This window comes from Vigna unguiculata, chromosome 3 (genome assembly GCF_037176805.1).
Source record: "Vigna unguiculata cultivar grain cowpea cultivar isolate G323 ecotype 2 chromosome 3, ASM3717680v1, whole genome shotgun sequence".
Classification (NCBI taxonomy): Eukaryota; Viridiplantae; Streptophyta; class Magnoliopsida; order Fabales; family Fabaceae; genus Vigna; species Vigna unguiculata.
In genome coordinates this window covers 3608389-3623775 of record NC_140794.1, presented here as the reverse complement: position 1 = coordinate 3623775, position 15387 = coordinate 3608389, and the positions used below count along the sequence as shown (strand labels likewise).

The 15387-nt window shown below is 30.1% G+C and overlaps 2 protein-coding genes across 3 annotated transcripts; one reads left to right on the top strand and one right to left on the bottom strand.

Annotated features, from left to right (window-relative positions):
* Window positions 1-2852: 2852 nt before the first annotated feature.
* Window positions 2853-4882, top strand: LOC114176364 (putative glutathione peroxidase 8). 2 transcript variants are annotated; one of them, XM_028061395.2, is made up of 6 exons: window positions 2853-3126; window positions 3340-3416; window positions 3553-3614; window positions 3814-3932; window positions 4321-4488; window positions 4565-4882. In XM_028061395.2, the coding sequence occupies exons 1-6, from the start codon at window positions 3073-3075 to the stop codon at window positions 4595-4597; spliced, it is 513 nt and encodes a 170-aa protein (XP_027917196.2). In that variant the 5' UTR covers window positions 2853-3072; the 3' UTR covers window positions 4598-4882. The 2 variants fall into 2 exon arrangements, with proteins under 2 accessions (XP_027917196.2, XP_027917194.2); XM_028061393.2 differs by having other exon boundaries at window positions 2857-3126; window positions 3337-3416.
* Window positions 4883-5974: 1092 nt separating this feature from the next.
* On the bottom strand, window positions 5975-10104 carry LOC114179462 (AT-hook motif nuclear-localized protein 5-like). The gene is made up of 5 exons (XM_028065811.2): window positions 8936-10104; window positions 8175-8242; window positions 7397-7528; window positions 7141-7299; window positions 5975-6489 (listed from the first exon to the last, which is right to left on the bottom strand). Exons 1-5 carry the CDS (start codon window positions 9405-9407, stop codon window positions 6250-6252), a joined length of 1071 nt encoding a protein of 356 aa, XP_027921612.1. The 5' UTR covers window positions 9408-10104; the 3' UTR covers window positions 5975-6249.
* Between the last annotated feature and the right edge of the window lie 5283 nt (window positions 10105-15387).

Sequence of the window (15387 nt, the reverse complement as noted above, 5' to 3'; positions counted from 1 at the left end):
TTTTTACTGTAGTGTTAAACGAATACTAAGATCATGTTCTTTTGCATTTAACTTAGGTTGGTGTGAATGGTAAATAAATTTTTGACAAACATTTTTTTGATACAGTTGAGAAAGTTACTAAATAGAATTATTTTGTTATTTTTTTATGGAAGTTAAGAAAATCAAATAATAAAATTTTAGTTATTTTTACCAAAAATGTTTGATTGTCAAAATTTTTAATTTTTTTTTATCAAAGTATCATTTTCTTTTCTTATTTGTCTATCTTCACCCTAGGTTTTTTCCTTAACAGGAAAAATGTTATTTAACCTTATTAGACAGACCTCTTTTTATAGTTATAGTGATAAAATATTTTTAGGAAAAGTTAATTTTTATATATCTAAAGAAAAAGAAAAAGTGAACGCAGTGAAGGGTAATATTAAATAGGTGTAAAAAAATTATGGTTAAATATGTTTTTGAGTCATTAATCTTCGGTAAAACAGAAATTAGTTTTTTTTTTAAATTTTGAATCCATTTTCAATTTTAAAAATACATAAATTTAATTTTGTTAATCACATTTTCTTAAATTTATTTAATGTTTTAAATTTGGTATTTCATTAAATAAATTAAAAAAAATTAATTAAAAGAATTAAATTCAAGTTAATTTTTAAATTGAATTATAGTTTAAAAAATAAATTAATTTTAATTTTCGATTAAAATTAAAAGGCTAAAAATATGTTTAATCCAAAAAATTATGATATCAAAATACCATTATTCTCTTAATATATCTTATAAAACACAATAATATAAAATGTTATGTTTAATTATGAGATGCACTTTAAATCTAATCAAACTTTACGTAATTGATTTGTTAAAGGAGTACATATGATAGGTTTTTATACTATATCAAGAAAGAGATTTTAAATGTAATTCAACTTCACGACGTAAATAAGAATTGTGGTAAAATCTGATATATTAGAAAAACTTGGAGGCAATTTATTCATTATTTTTAATATTTTATTTGTAGTCTTTGTAAAATTAAGAACGGATAAGGTAAAATTATAATTTATGAACTTCTTTACCTATTAGACCTATCTTTATTGACTAAAATTAGACATATTTTTCATAAGTTTTATTTTTCAAAAAATATAAACTAAATAATTTTAAATTAATATAATATTAATTTTATCTAAATTAGAAATTGTATTTCTTTTAGAACTTATTTTTATATTTGTATAGATATACAAATTTATTTAAGAAATATTTCCTCTCCAATTTTTAAGTGTTATTTAAGAGTTAAAAAAAATATGTCATTATGAATTATTAACGATCAGATTAATTATTGTAATAATAATATTTAGGCTTAAATATCTTTTTGGTCCTCATTTTTCTAGTGTTTGTTGCGAATAGTCCTCATTTTGACAGAATGTTTAAAAATGATCCTCATTTTTACCGAATGTTTAAAATAGTCCTCATTTTCGCAATTCGTGTTTTATTTGGTCCTCTAATGTAACACCGTTTAAATCATTAACGGAGCATTGTACAGGTGGCACGTTTTGTATTAGGATGTGTTACGTGTACTGTACAGGTGTGATAATTAGATATTTGGGGTTAAATAAGTGAGCTAGGGTTTTGGTAAGGAATGTTTCGGCAGTTGGTGAGTTTTGACAATCTTGTTCCTCAATTTCCAATTGGTGTTGTTGCAGTCTTCTTCTTCCTGCAATCCCATTATATAGGTATGTTATGGTCTTAATCTTCTTCCTTTACCTCTGTTGTCGTTGGAGTTGGAGGCAATTGTTATCACTTTGTGCACTGTTGGTGGTTCAACGAGAAATGGATTAACCCCGATTTGTAGCTGCGGAGAGATGACAACTTTGAGGATGACAAGAACTCCAAATAATATTGTTAGAAAATTTTGGGTACAATCTGTTTTTATTTTTGTGTTAATAATAAACTGGTTTTATTTTTTGGTTGATTGATTTACAGAGTGGTGGTTCCGATAATGTGGGCTGCAACTTTTTCAATTGGTGGTGTTGATGAAAAGATGTCATCATCATGACACAAATGAGACATATTAATGATTTTGAAGTCCATGTTTTGTACTATTGTTAAATGAAGAAATGAATTAGTTTGATTATGTTAATATTAGTCCCAACATGTTTGAAATGACATATGAGCATTGCGTGATATTGATCTAAGCTTGGGAAAAATTAAATTGATCTAAGTCTGGAAGAAGTTAAATTCATAACATTAATTCATCCTCATCAAAATGCACTACATCAATGTTTGACAAAAGTGAAATTCTACGAAGTTTAAGGGAAGTCCAAATGCATTACAATGCTTGACTGTCCACTTCATTCCGAGATCAAGAAAGACGAAGATAAAGAAATTTCCCTAATTGCAAAATTTCCCCTAAATTGACAAATTTAGCCACCTGTACAGTACACGACCCTAATACAAACTGTGTCACATGTACAATGCTCCGTTAATGATTTAAACCGCGTTATAGAAAAGGACCAAATAAAACACGAATTGCGAAAATGAGGACCATTTTAAATATTCGGTAGAAAATGATGATCATTTTAAACATTATGTCAAAATGAGGATCATTCGCAATAAATACTACGAAAATGAGAAAAAAAGGTATTTAAGCCTAATATTTATTCTTACTGCTATTATCAAATGTTCATTGTCGTTTAAAATTTATCACATGTATTAAATATAAATACTTTGCACGACTTCTCAGTAATGTCAATATTTTTTTATTATTTGCAGTTTTAGAATCTCAAATTTAGCTTGCTTGCATTTTTTTTATGTTCTTCAAGTATTTATGAACAGATCAGGTCTTTTTTTATTTTGTAAATGTATGAATTAGATTCTCTGGTTATTTCTTCTAAAATTGTCAAATAACAAAGAATTTATGATGAATTTGAGACATAGAAAAGGTTTTAAAGCTCAGAAAAAGTGAAGTAGAAAACTATTCCACACAAGTTTTCAACCTCGCTGAGTGTGGTGATTGGGTTGGGTTCCAAACTCATCAGCTTCTTCACTCTCTGATCGGAGCTGTTGACTTCTCTTTGCGACCTTCACCACACCATGGCCACTCAACCCACCAACCATCCAAACTCTGTATACGATTTTACCGTCAAGGTTTCTACTTTATCTCTCTTTGCTTTCACTGTAACCTTAAATCGCATTTTTTTCTTCTATCACAAGCTTGTTTTTATTTATTTAAGATTACTATACCGTTACTAGATTAGGTTTAAAATCTTGAGTATCACTTAATCTTGTTTTCAAAATCAAAAAAACACCATTTTAATCCTTGAATGAGTAAGATTTGCGAGTTTTTTCGTTCACTAGCAGGATACTAAAGGTGATGATGTTGATCTTGTCACTTACAAGGGAAAAGTATTGGTCATTGTTAATGTTGCTTCCAAATGGTATGCTATCCCTCTTTGCTATTATATATTTCATCGTCGGGAATTTGTTCCCCCTTATATCAATGATTATTCTTTCTGAAGTTGTCATCGCGTGAGAATATTTATAGTTCTTGTTTGGTTGGTATTGTTGAGGCAGTGGCATGACCAACTCAAATTATGTGGAGTTGAATCAACTATATGAGAAGTACAAAGACAAAGGTTTGTAGTTATATAACGCTTCCAGGGCTTTATGTACTTCATTTCTGCCAAATTCAGGTTGGCTCTATCTATGAGTTGTGCCTGTGGAGATTGATTTTGTGATGCTTTACTGTATGAAGCAGAGTGTTTCCTTTTATTATTTTCCGAGTATGTTTTTTATTAATAGATATGGATGAGTTTGATTTGATGGCTTCATTAGGGCTGGAGATTCTGGCATTTCCATGTAATCAATTTGGGGAGGAAGAACCTGGAAGCAATGATCAAATTAAGGAGTTTGTCTGCACTCGCTTTAAATCTGAATTTCCCATCTTTGATAAGGTAGATGAACATATTAGCTCGGAAAGCTTGCATTTAATCATCCAGTTTGAACCCAAATAGTAAAGTGCCAATTAATTTTATTCAGATACTCTATTTCGAATTCCAACTCTTTTGTGATACTTATGCTGAAGATTAAATAGTATGGATTTTGTACGTCTGCAATTTGGTTAATGCTTATCACTGCCCTGAGTGAGATTTCTGGTTACTGAGGCATGAGGTCCATTTTTTTTCTTGGTCATCTATTATCAATATTAAACCTCCTCGTGTGTGGAAAAGAAGGTCAAATAAACATTTTCATCTGCTTTAGTCTCTATATCTGTGAACTTCCAGATTTTTTGAAGAAATCTGACATCCTTTATATATATTCGCCTCTCTGTCACTGTGCTAGATTGAAGTGAATGGGGACAATTCTGCTCCTTTATACAAATTCTTGAAGTCAGGTAAGTGGGGAATATTTGGGGATGATATTCAGTGGAATTTTGCAAAGTTTCTAGTTGATAAGGACGGGCAAGTGGTGGATCGCTATTATCCCACCACATCTCCTCTTAGCCTTGAGGTAAAAATTGCATTCTCTGTGTTTGTTAATATGCTATAAATCAGATGGTTCATGCTTCCTCTAATTCTTATGACAGCGAGACATCCTTAAGCTACTTGGTGTTGTCTGAAGGAGAGGATTCAGCTGGAAGGAGAGGGTGTGATGAACGTCAAAGGATCTTGTATTCACTTTGTTATGTTACCCTACAAAAATCTGATTTTGTGCATAAACGTGTTTTATCAGCTGAACAAGATTTGGTTATTCCCATTGACAACACATGTTGATGTCTGGTCTGGTTATGCATACTTTCTTGGGATTATGGGAGCATAAATCTAGAACATGTATAATCATATGCCAAAATATGAAAAAGTTGTATAAGGTCGGTTGAAGAAAAATTCACATAACTTTATTTGCATACTTGTTTAATTCATGGAGAAGCTCATTGACCGTAAATAACACTACTTAATAAAATCTACAAGGATACAAAAGCAAATAGGGCTAATTGCGTCTTATTTCCTATGATTCAACTTATTTTTATTACATACAAATGCTTTTACCTTATATAAAAGTAGTCTACAAATGAGAAGTAGAACGGTATTTGTTTTGATGTTTATTGTTGGCCATCAAATGTAGTCGTTACTATCAAACTTTATATAGAATATAAAATCATATTTTTAACAATTTAGGAGATTTTTTTGTGTTGGTAAAATATAAAAAACCCAAATTACAATTAAAGCATACACACGTGATTATTCATTTCAATAAGTATATTCAAGATCTGTTTGTTTGAGCAAAACCGTAGAATGTAGTATTCACAAGGATTTCTCATCACAACAAAAAAGAGCAATCAAAGACCTGATTTGCATAGTAGAGCTTGACCAGGCAACTAAGCCTCTTTGTCTTCTCAACATGTACAAACAGTTCCCTCCAAACTATTTTAACTGATTAAACCAAACAAAACTGTATTATTAATAGAAGTTTTAATAAATAACAATAATACACAACCTAACATTTTGTATACACTATTTATTTTAGCAAATTATAAATAAAAACTTTATCCCTTATCTTTTTCCTTAAAACAATTCTGATACATTTTCAAGTAGTATGCACAACATCACTTCAATGAATAAAAGAAAAGTTCAATGTGACTTGAAAAGAAAAAACTAATATGGTATGTGTTGAAAAACAAACTTTGTCCAAAAAAAAAAAATTGTCAAAGTATCACAGTTCTTTAGGTCCAGCGCAGTCACAATTATGTTCTGTTCAGTTTATTAAGCTGCACACTGTGCAGAGATATTAAATGCCAGGGCCAAGGACAGGCAAATAATTGAGCTCAGTCCACTAAGAAATTGGAGTAATGTGAACCATTATCAGTGGTCCACATCGAGGGATCCCAGAACTCATCAAATTCATCTCGGGAAAACATGCATCCCAATGAATTTTGCTTTGGATTAGAGTGTAGAAAGGGTTAAAAAAAAGTCTTTTATTTGATAAACTTATCAAGTCATCCATCTAAACCCACAAACTTGCATTCAAATTCACAAAGGTACTACACTAATGTAATTGTCGACCAAACATGTGCAATATCATGAACATTTCAACAGACATTTTTCTGGATATACCAAGAATCATCACTTAATCACGAATAAATCATTTGTTGCAGCATGTGTTAGTGCAAACCTGTCACCCAACAAAAGGGGATAACAACAAGCACAGTCACAATGCTCGCAAACTCAAGTTCATGTACAACAGTTATATACAGATTCCTTCCAAGATAAATCCTCACCCACGAGTCAGGTCAATGCCAGTGTGGGTTTGCGTGTTTTTCAGCTCTGCCGGTTGAGATCCAGGCCAAATGTGTGCGCCAGAAGGGAGGTAGTTTTGATTATGACCAGGTGGAGCACTGGCTGGAGTAGCCATCTTGTCATTATGCTGAGGGTGCTCACCACTTTCATCTGTGATAGTGAGCCCTTGTTTAGGCTTTGTCTTTGAGCCACCATACACAAAACTGCACAATACCACCTGTAACAAACCAAGCCTTTCATTCATCTATATACCTTTTAGATTTCAGGGTTATGATGTTGTTTTGTTTTTTGATGCAGAAATTGAGAAGCATATAGTCCCTACACACTTCCCGTTGCTGAACAGGAAACTCTAGTAGTATGAACAGGCCTAAGCTACATCAGAAACTGTATTATTGAGCATCCCAATCTCGCTAATATCTATTGTCCCAACCGTTCAATGCAAATTCTTGTTTTGTCATATTGTTTCAGCCTTAACAATGTGAAAAAGCAATTAAGCAAAGTTGATAACAACCAGAACTTCCAATCCAAGCATGGTGTTGAATTAGGATACAGATCATAAATTGGAAGGTTCATTTTCTGAATGGCAAATCGATATGGAATTGAGAATTGTAAGATTCATGATCAATAATAAGCATAATTCTATGAACCATTTAACAAAAGAAATCAATCCACACATAAATAGCTTTGTGAAGTTAAATAGGTGATAAAGAGACAATTCATTTGCATTTTTCGTGATTGATGTGCAATTAAAACACATTTGATACAATACAACCCACAATCTATATTGCAAAGCATTGCATCCCACTAATCATTCCATACTGATAATCATGCAACAAACATACTGCAGGCTTTAGAAGAATCAAGATACCTGCACTGGGCTCCCAGCAATAAGCACAGCAACACCACCACCAATAACATGACCATCAGGACTAGAAAGTGAAACACTAATGCCACCAGTTCTATTGGAGGGTCCACCATCTTCAGCAACCAAGTAAGAACCAGACAAGCATAGTATTTGGAATCGTCCCTGTAAAATTTATAAAATATAATAAGTTTCCCAGTACATCGTAAGAACGACCTTAGGCAATAGGCACTTTAAGCAGAATACAATTTAGTGCTTTAACCTCAAAAGTTACACTGGCATTGGTAGAAGCAGGCTGTCGTAGAGTGACTGAAGAAACTGTCCCAGTGCCTGACAAAACGCAAAGAGCCCTTGGTCTCTGCTGAGATAACGATAATAACTTTGCCACAATGTCCTGCAACAATGAAAATTGATTGTTCAAAAGGAACTTCTATATTAATAATTACACTTATTATTTGAAAACCAAATGAGATGTTTATATCAAGCGGCATCATCATCAATCATCAGTATTACATGTATTCAACAAGCATCTTTAAATAGAGAGTAACCTTCACTGATTTATATTTACTATGATAAACTCAGTCACTGAAAATTCCCTCCATGTGTACATTCAATGATTTCCAATTATATAAACCATCCATTTGGATTGCATGTCATAATGAGTAAATTATAATTATGAAATCATTCTGAATAAAAATGAAGGAAAATTATCTTTGGTAGAGAAAAACGGTTTTCTCCCCACTATAGCTTTTAAATATGCATGCTTTTTAGATCTGTGTGAATTATGGACTATCGACCACAAGTCTTCAAATCACATAAAGTATATTTTCCAAATTGAGCAAACTTTTTTTCCTGTGTTGATATCAATTACAACAAAGAGTTTAGAGTTACAACAAAATTAGCCCATAAGAGGAAGCATTTAAGAAAAATACATCCGCTCTAAGGCATACAATGCCCTCAACAACATTTTTCACATTCAGGATGAAGAAAGAGAACAAAATAATATGAAGATCGGTATGGCGTATGAACAGTGTTTATACCTCCCCAACTCCTATAGTGACAACATGAGGTGAAAAGGCCAAGCCTGCTGAACTATTCATCCATTCACCTGCAATACAATAAACAACAGATGTTAAAGGTCCAACAACTTTCAAGAAAATAAGTAAACTAAATACAAAACTATAGCTAGTTACAACTATTAGTCACTACCAAAACATAAAGGTTAAAAGTGTAAAACTTAGCATCTAACTTTTTATTTTAATTTATAATCCATAAATGTGAACTACTGCCTGTAGACAGTGACAACACATGATAAACACCAGAGATCACGATGATGACAACATTAAGCAGTTGTATACGTCTCCAGGAAATCCTTTCATCACAATTACATTTACTTCCAAAAAATTTGGAAGAGGAATTTAAGAATAGCGGGTGATCATATCATAAGAAAAATAATATCAAATAACTAGGGAAACAAAGAAACAGAAATTACCAGTATAATGCATCTAGAAATAGAAAATAACAGCTACACAAAAATAATGCTTTTTAAAATACATTTCAGCAATACCAGAGCACAGCCGTCATCCACCTCTTACTGTTGAATTGCTAATAACGATTTAATAAATGAAATTTAACAGCATGAAACTGACCACAACATTTATCAGAAATTTAAAGCATCTACTGCTGCACCCAAAATCAGAGCACAAATAGTCAAATACTGAACAGTGAATTTCCATCCAGAAATCATTAACCATATTGCACATACTATAAACAAGAAATGAAGATCTTCACACAAACACACCTAATGCAGCTAGCTGTTGCTTCCTTCCAGATCCAGGTGGGCGCCCTCTTCCCTTTTTCTGAGAAAGGGTGGTTGCATTTTCACCCTGGGTGGAGTTAGCGGGGGCAGACATTGGAGACAACCTCAAAGAAACTGTTCCATCAGGACCATATTTACGGGGTCTCCCTCTTTTCTTCTTAACAGGCTCACTTGAAGGTGCCCCACTGCCAATGCCAATGTCATGGTTAAAATTGGCACGACCCTGAGGAGGCTCCATAGAAAATATGGAGCTAGACCCTACAGAACCACCTCCCTGACCCCTTGAATTTGATTCAGCTTGAATGCCAGGGTTTGATAAAGGTCTGAACCCAGGGGCAGCTTGGAACTCCCCTCCACCACTGAGTGATCCAGAACCAGACCCTCCAACCCCTCCTCTATGCATGTAATATGAAGCTGAGCCACCAGAAAATGCCATAACCTCTCTCCCATCCATGCATTTACTTGCTGCCTGTGCAACTACGCCAAAACTCTCCAAAACCTAACTCCTTATACTAACAAATAGGCGAAAATGCTAAAGTGAAAAGACACAAACAACGATGAAAAAATGTGATTTTAACCCCTGAAAAGATAAAATGATCTAAAACACACAGTTTTACATATACTGGTAACAGGCTCAAAGACTCGGCAAAGTGTCTGCTGGAACAAGGGTTTTGTTTACTTATATGAATCTAAAACATCCCCTCTACAAAAAAAAAAAAAATTAAAATTAAAATTAAAAAAAAAACAAACAAAAAACACCCCTACCCAGTTGAAAGGAACTCAAGACACTATCACCACAGAAAATCCATGAGAAAGCTCACAAGGAAAAATTGTGTTGTGTCTATAAAATAATGTAGGAACCCCAGAAGTTTGGATTCCAGACAGAAAACTCAGACTTGCAAGCTGGCAGTTCAAGGACCTGTCTGAAGTGACTAAGAAAACAAAAAGCCCAGATTTGATATCTAGGGTTTTGACAGAAGAATGCAGGGGGGGAAGGGGAAAAAGGACAAAGGGGGTGAGAGTTGGGAGTTGAGAAGGGGAAAGATGAATAAAAATGTGAGCTTTTGAAAGAAAGTGGGGTTAGTGAAGTGGAGAAGTGTGAGTGAAACAGATGGGTGTAGAAAAGGGTAAAAAAAAAAAAGAGAGGCTTTGTCAGTTAATTGTGTTGTGAGCATGACGAAGAAGGCAAAGAGAGAGATTAAAAAAAAAAAAAAACATGACAAGAAAAGAAGACTAACAGGGACGGCAGAAAATGTGGGCATTGGAGGGAAAGTGTGGCCTACCAAAGTACCAAAACCTCATGTCCTTTCTCTGACTGCCCTTGCTTCATAGGGTACTCAGCCCTTGCTTCGGAGGGACGGAGCATAAAAGTCTTTTAACTGCTATAAACTCTGTTTTTTACTCACAAACAAGATTCATATACGTAATCTAAATTCAGTTCTTGCTTTATTAGTAGGTTTCAGTTTCAAATTTAGTTTGTTGAGCTTTAAAAATAATACTGTTTTAATGTTGTTGATATGGAGCGTCTATTAATAACAAACTTTGTCAGAACAAATGTAGTGAATCTGTCGGTCAAATAATCTAGTCTAATTTAAGAACTTTGTTATACATTATAATTTTATTTTATTTGAAATTATTACTATTTTCATAAATAATAATGCAATTTTATGTATGAAAATACAATTATATATGCATAAAAAATATTATTTTGCCATACATATAAATTTTAGTGGTGTCAATTTGTCAATAGGAAACATGAACAACAGTGAATAAATAAATAAATAAATAAATAACGGATGACAATAAAGAAAATGGTTGAGTTTTTTTTTATTAAGAACGAAGTATAATTATTTTTCATATATTATTTCTTAATTAAAGGCCCTCTTTGGTGCTTTTAATGATTTATTGTTTTTTTTTTAAATTTTTTTATTGTGTTCTGCTGTGTTTTTAATTAATTTCAATATTTTAAAATATATTAAAAAAATTTCAATTTACTATAAAATATATATTTTAAAAAACACATAAAAAAACAGATAAAAAAACTCAATAGAGAAATTAAACTATTTTTAACAGTGATAGTTTTCTTTATAACTAAGCTTATTTACAAGTTGATTTTAATTTATAAAAAAAAAAAAATCATTTTATTTTTTTTTCTCTTAATTTGTTGAATCAACCCAGTTAGCTTTTAGTCGTAGCAGTTGTTTGAAGGTAAAACATTTGTGCTCTCTTTTGAGATTTCAAAGTAATAAAGCGTAGCCATTATTGACCTTTCTCATAAATTCACAAATAACCTATACCGTTCATTCTCATTCTACAAACACTTTTTATTTCTTATTTGTCACATGTTTTTCTTTTCTCTCTACCAAACACAAACACATTCTAATAAAATATCAAAGTAATCAATCAAAGTCATAATTACCTGCAAAATTTTCAATTTATTTAAATAACTATACAAAATTAGTTCGTAGGCTAAAATATATTAAACATTATTTTATCATCTGAATTTTTCCTTTTCTTGTGTCCTATTCCTATAGTTGAAAGTAGTTATGTATTCCTTGTTCTACTCGTATTCGTATATTGTAGTTGTGATCAAATTATAACTAAATTAATGAATAAGTTGCTGTTTTTTTAGTCATACTATTCAAGCCTGTGTTAGACAAAAAAGAAAATACAATACAAATTGGGTGATTGGTAATATGAATTGATTTGAATAGTATGCGTTAAATTTATATCCACTTAATGTTAAATAAAAAATTGGGAAATGAAATTGCGTAGTATTAAGGTTCTGATTAATTAAAATAGGCTTTGATTAATATTAGATAATTGTTGGAATTAGTTAAGAAATTAATTTAATTATGTGACCGATGTAAAATATAATTGACCCACATGTTATTTATTAAAATATAAAAAAAAATGGAAACTTATAATAAAACAAAATAAAAACTGAAAATAACGATATGTTGATTTAGGCGAATAAATATTTTTTTCTTAATTAATTAATATATGCTTATAAATTAAGAGATAACAAATTATTACTTTTTGAGTAATTCTTCTTATAAAATTGAAATATAAGGTAGGAACTCCCATTGCAAATTAGTTTAGTCATTTATTAGGACCCTTTAATTAATAATTAACATCAGGTATAAAATTAAATAATGACATGTTAGGATTATTCTTTTCTATTCTCAACTCTACATGGTTATTGGGAGACATTTTAAGTTTCCATGAATAGTATCGTCTTTAGTGATGACATTCATTTTAAGACGGAAAAGAATGATGCACTTAATACGAAGATGACGAGGAAGATACAATGTTGGCTGACAAATTGAGAAATTTATGTTATCAGTAACAATGGGAACCATACAAAATAACTGGACATTGGTACACCTAAAAGTCAAATGGTGATGATTTAACTCTATCAGTGAAGATATTATCACTCTTATGTTGTGATAGGTTATATATGAGTATTGTTTACATATATGAAAAACAACCTGCGAACATTTTTGTTCAATTTATTTGTAAGAAATTAGAAGTGTTGATTTGTGACTGAATTCCAAATTTTAACACTTTCTTAACCGAAGAGATATACAAGAAAAATTACTTCATCATGTTAAATTTATGTGATTCTTTCTATTATTTAATCTATTAATATATATATATATATATAATTCATTTTATTTTTAATATTGATAATAAATAATTATTATAATATTATATAATAATAGTATTATTATTATAATAATTATATTATTATTATTAGTGAGAAATTCAAAATGTGATTTTGTAAAATGTTATATGAAAAAAAAATGAATTAATTCTATAAAATGAAATAAATTTAAATATAACTATAGATATTTTTTATTTGTCAAATTAAATAGTGTATATTATAAATTATTTCAGGTTATTATTGAATATATTAATAAATTATTTTAGATTATTAATGATGATATCAACAAATTATATTTTTTTTAACTTCAAATAATAGTTTTAATTTCATTTTAATATCATTTTTCTTATTTACATTGGTAAAATGGTAATCATATAATTTAATCTATTAAAAATAAAAATAAAAAAATATTAAATTTTACCAATTGCATCCTACACAAATTGTCGACTTATATCCACTCAAATCATACTATATTTTTTTTTATTCAAACAATATCATATACACCTACAAATTAACTCAAATCAACATAAATTCACTCTCCCAAATCCATACCACAATCCAAACACAACATAAATGTGTATGATTCAATTAACCTTGTATTTGAAATAGTACTTTGACAATTTTTAGTAATATTATACAACATACTATAGTTAGAAAGGAGTCATCCGCTTCTTACAATTTGAATAGTTTTACAGTTTTTAAGATTGGTGACGGTAGCATGTATAAGATTAATAATGTTGGTGATGTGTGCTTGCAAACCAACCTTTGTTGCTAAGAGAAAATAAAAATGTTACATATGTTTATTTTAATTTGTTTTTGTTGCAAGTACTTGATGATAACAACTATGATACTTGTTTGGTTTTGGAAAATGAAAACTCACCAAAATTAACTTCATTGGAGCCAAAGGGAATAAAATTTCAAAGTTGCGTTGGAATAAAACTTTGGTTGTGAAATACAATATGAATAGTATGGATATGGAGACAGCTTAAGATCATCAAATACTTTGTTTGAAAAAAGTACTAAATTTTTTAGCACAAATGAAGTGATTGTAGGATCGGAAAAGAAAAATATAAGTTGGATAAGTGTTATCGTTGCATTGGTTAGTAAATCGAAGTATATTTTAAGTATATTTTTTCTATAAAATATGAATACCTTGGATTAGTGAGCTCAAACGTTTGTGATACACTATAAGTAGAATATTAATTGTGCACTTTATTTTGTTGTCTTTGTTGATGGTTGTTTTAAGATGTTAGTTTCATACTTTTTCGATTGAGAGACTAACATGCAAAAGCTAAAACACATTCATACTAACAATGATGGTAAATATCATGGACATTTTAATATTTACTAAAAGCATTGGCAATGCATGTAAGAAGACTTTTCCCAAAATTCTTAATTAAATGAATTAATGGAGAATATGAGCGTGCAAGAGTAGGGTGTACATGTATGAAGTTAAGTTGCCTTAGTAATTTTTGGGTGAGACATTGTATACCACAATGTATTATATTAATTTTAGTATTATTGCTATTTTGGATCATGTGGTGTCAAATGGAGTTCGTTTAACAATAATGTAAAGTGCAATAATTTAGGATTTTTGTTCGAAAGATATTTGTGCATGTTCTAAAGGATGAAAGATTTAAGTTTAATTTGAGTGAAGATCATGTATTTTCAATTTTTTTTAATTATTTATGACAATGATAAAGTCTATTACAAGTTCCATAATCTTGTTTAGAAAAAACTTATAAGAAGTTGTGATATGAAATTCAAAAAAAAAAAAACAATCCATTGAAGAAATTTATAAGGTGAAAGTGTATTATAATCAAAGAAGATAAGTGTGTAATTGACAATAAACAAATTCAACAACCTATTCAAAATATGGATATGAGTGTTAAAAATGACGAGCAATATGATTATGAATATCATATTAAGTTTAATCCAAAAGTTCTAATATAGAAAACAAAAAAATGACAAAGGAGTTTGTGTGAATGACATATGTAGATAACTAAAGTGTTATGGTAAGTGAAAAAAACAAAATTTGTCTGAACAATGAAGGAAGAAGATGATTGGGTGAAATTGCTTAAGGAAAAAAAAATTATGAGAACAATTGAATTTATAGGATGAAACACAAAAACAACTTTACATTTTATTTGGTACAAAGTTATGAAAACAAATGAACTAGCTTTATAAGGAAAAAATAGAGTTTAAAGACACTTTACAGTAAAATAATGATGTCAATAATTAAGAGGTGATTATCTATTAAAGTCGAAATTGTTTTTAAAAAGACAACAAGAATTTGTTACAAGTACAACAATAAACATTTTAATATTTATACTAATTTAATCCAATATTAATTAAGTTTAATTTTTTCATAAATTATAAAAGGTTTCACTAAACAACAAATAATTATAAGTATTATATCTGGAGTCACTATTGATTATTCTTTTGTCTCAACGGAATTAAGAGAAAAAAACAAATATTTTTTTTTGTAATCACCTCTAACTTTTGCAATAATGTTTTAGTTGCCACCTATGACTTTCTATAAAAAAAAAAAAGTTGTTATAAGACTCCAAGTATAAATTACCATAACGATAGCAAAAGTTGACAAGATATTTATTATATTTGTTGCGATTCAAAATACAATGGACATATTTGCTTATACTAACACCGCTATTTTAAGTTGTGTCAAAACCTTAAAAAAAAGCTTAAACAAACAAGCTTCACAAAATAGTTTCATAGATTTGAATATTATTTTTGTCTTAATATAATA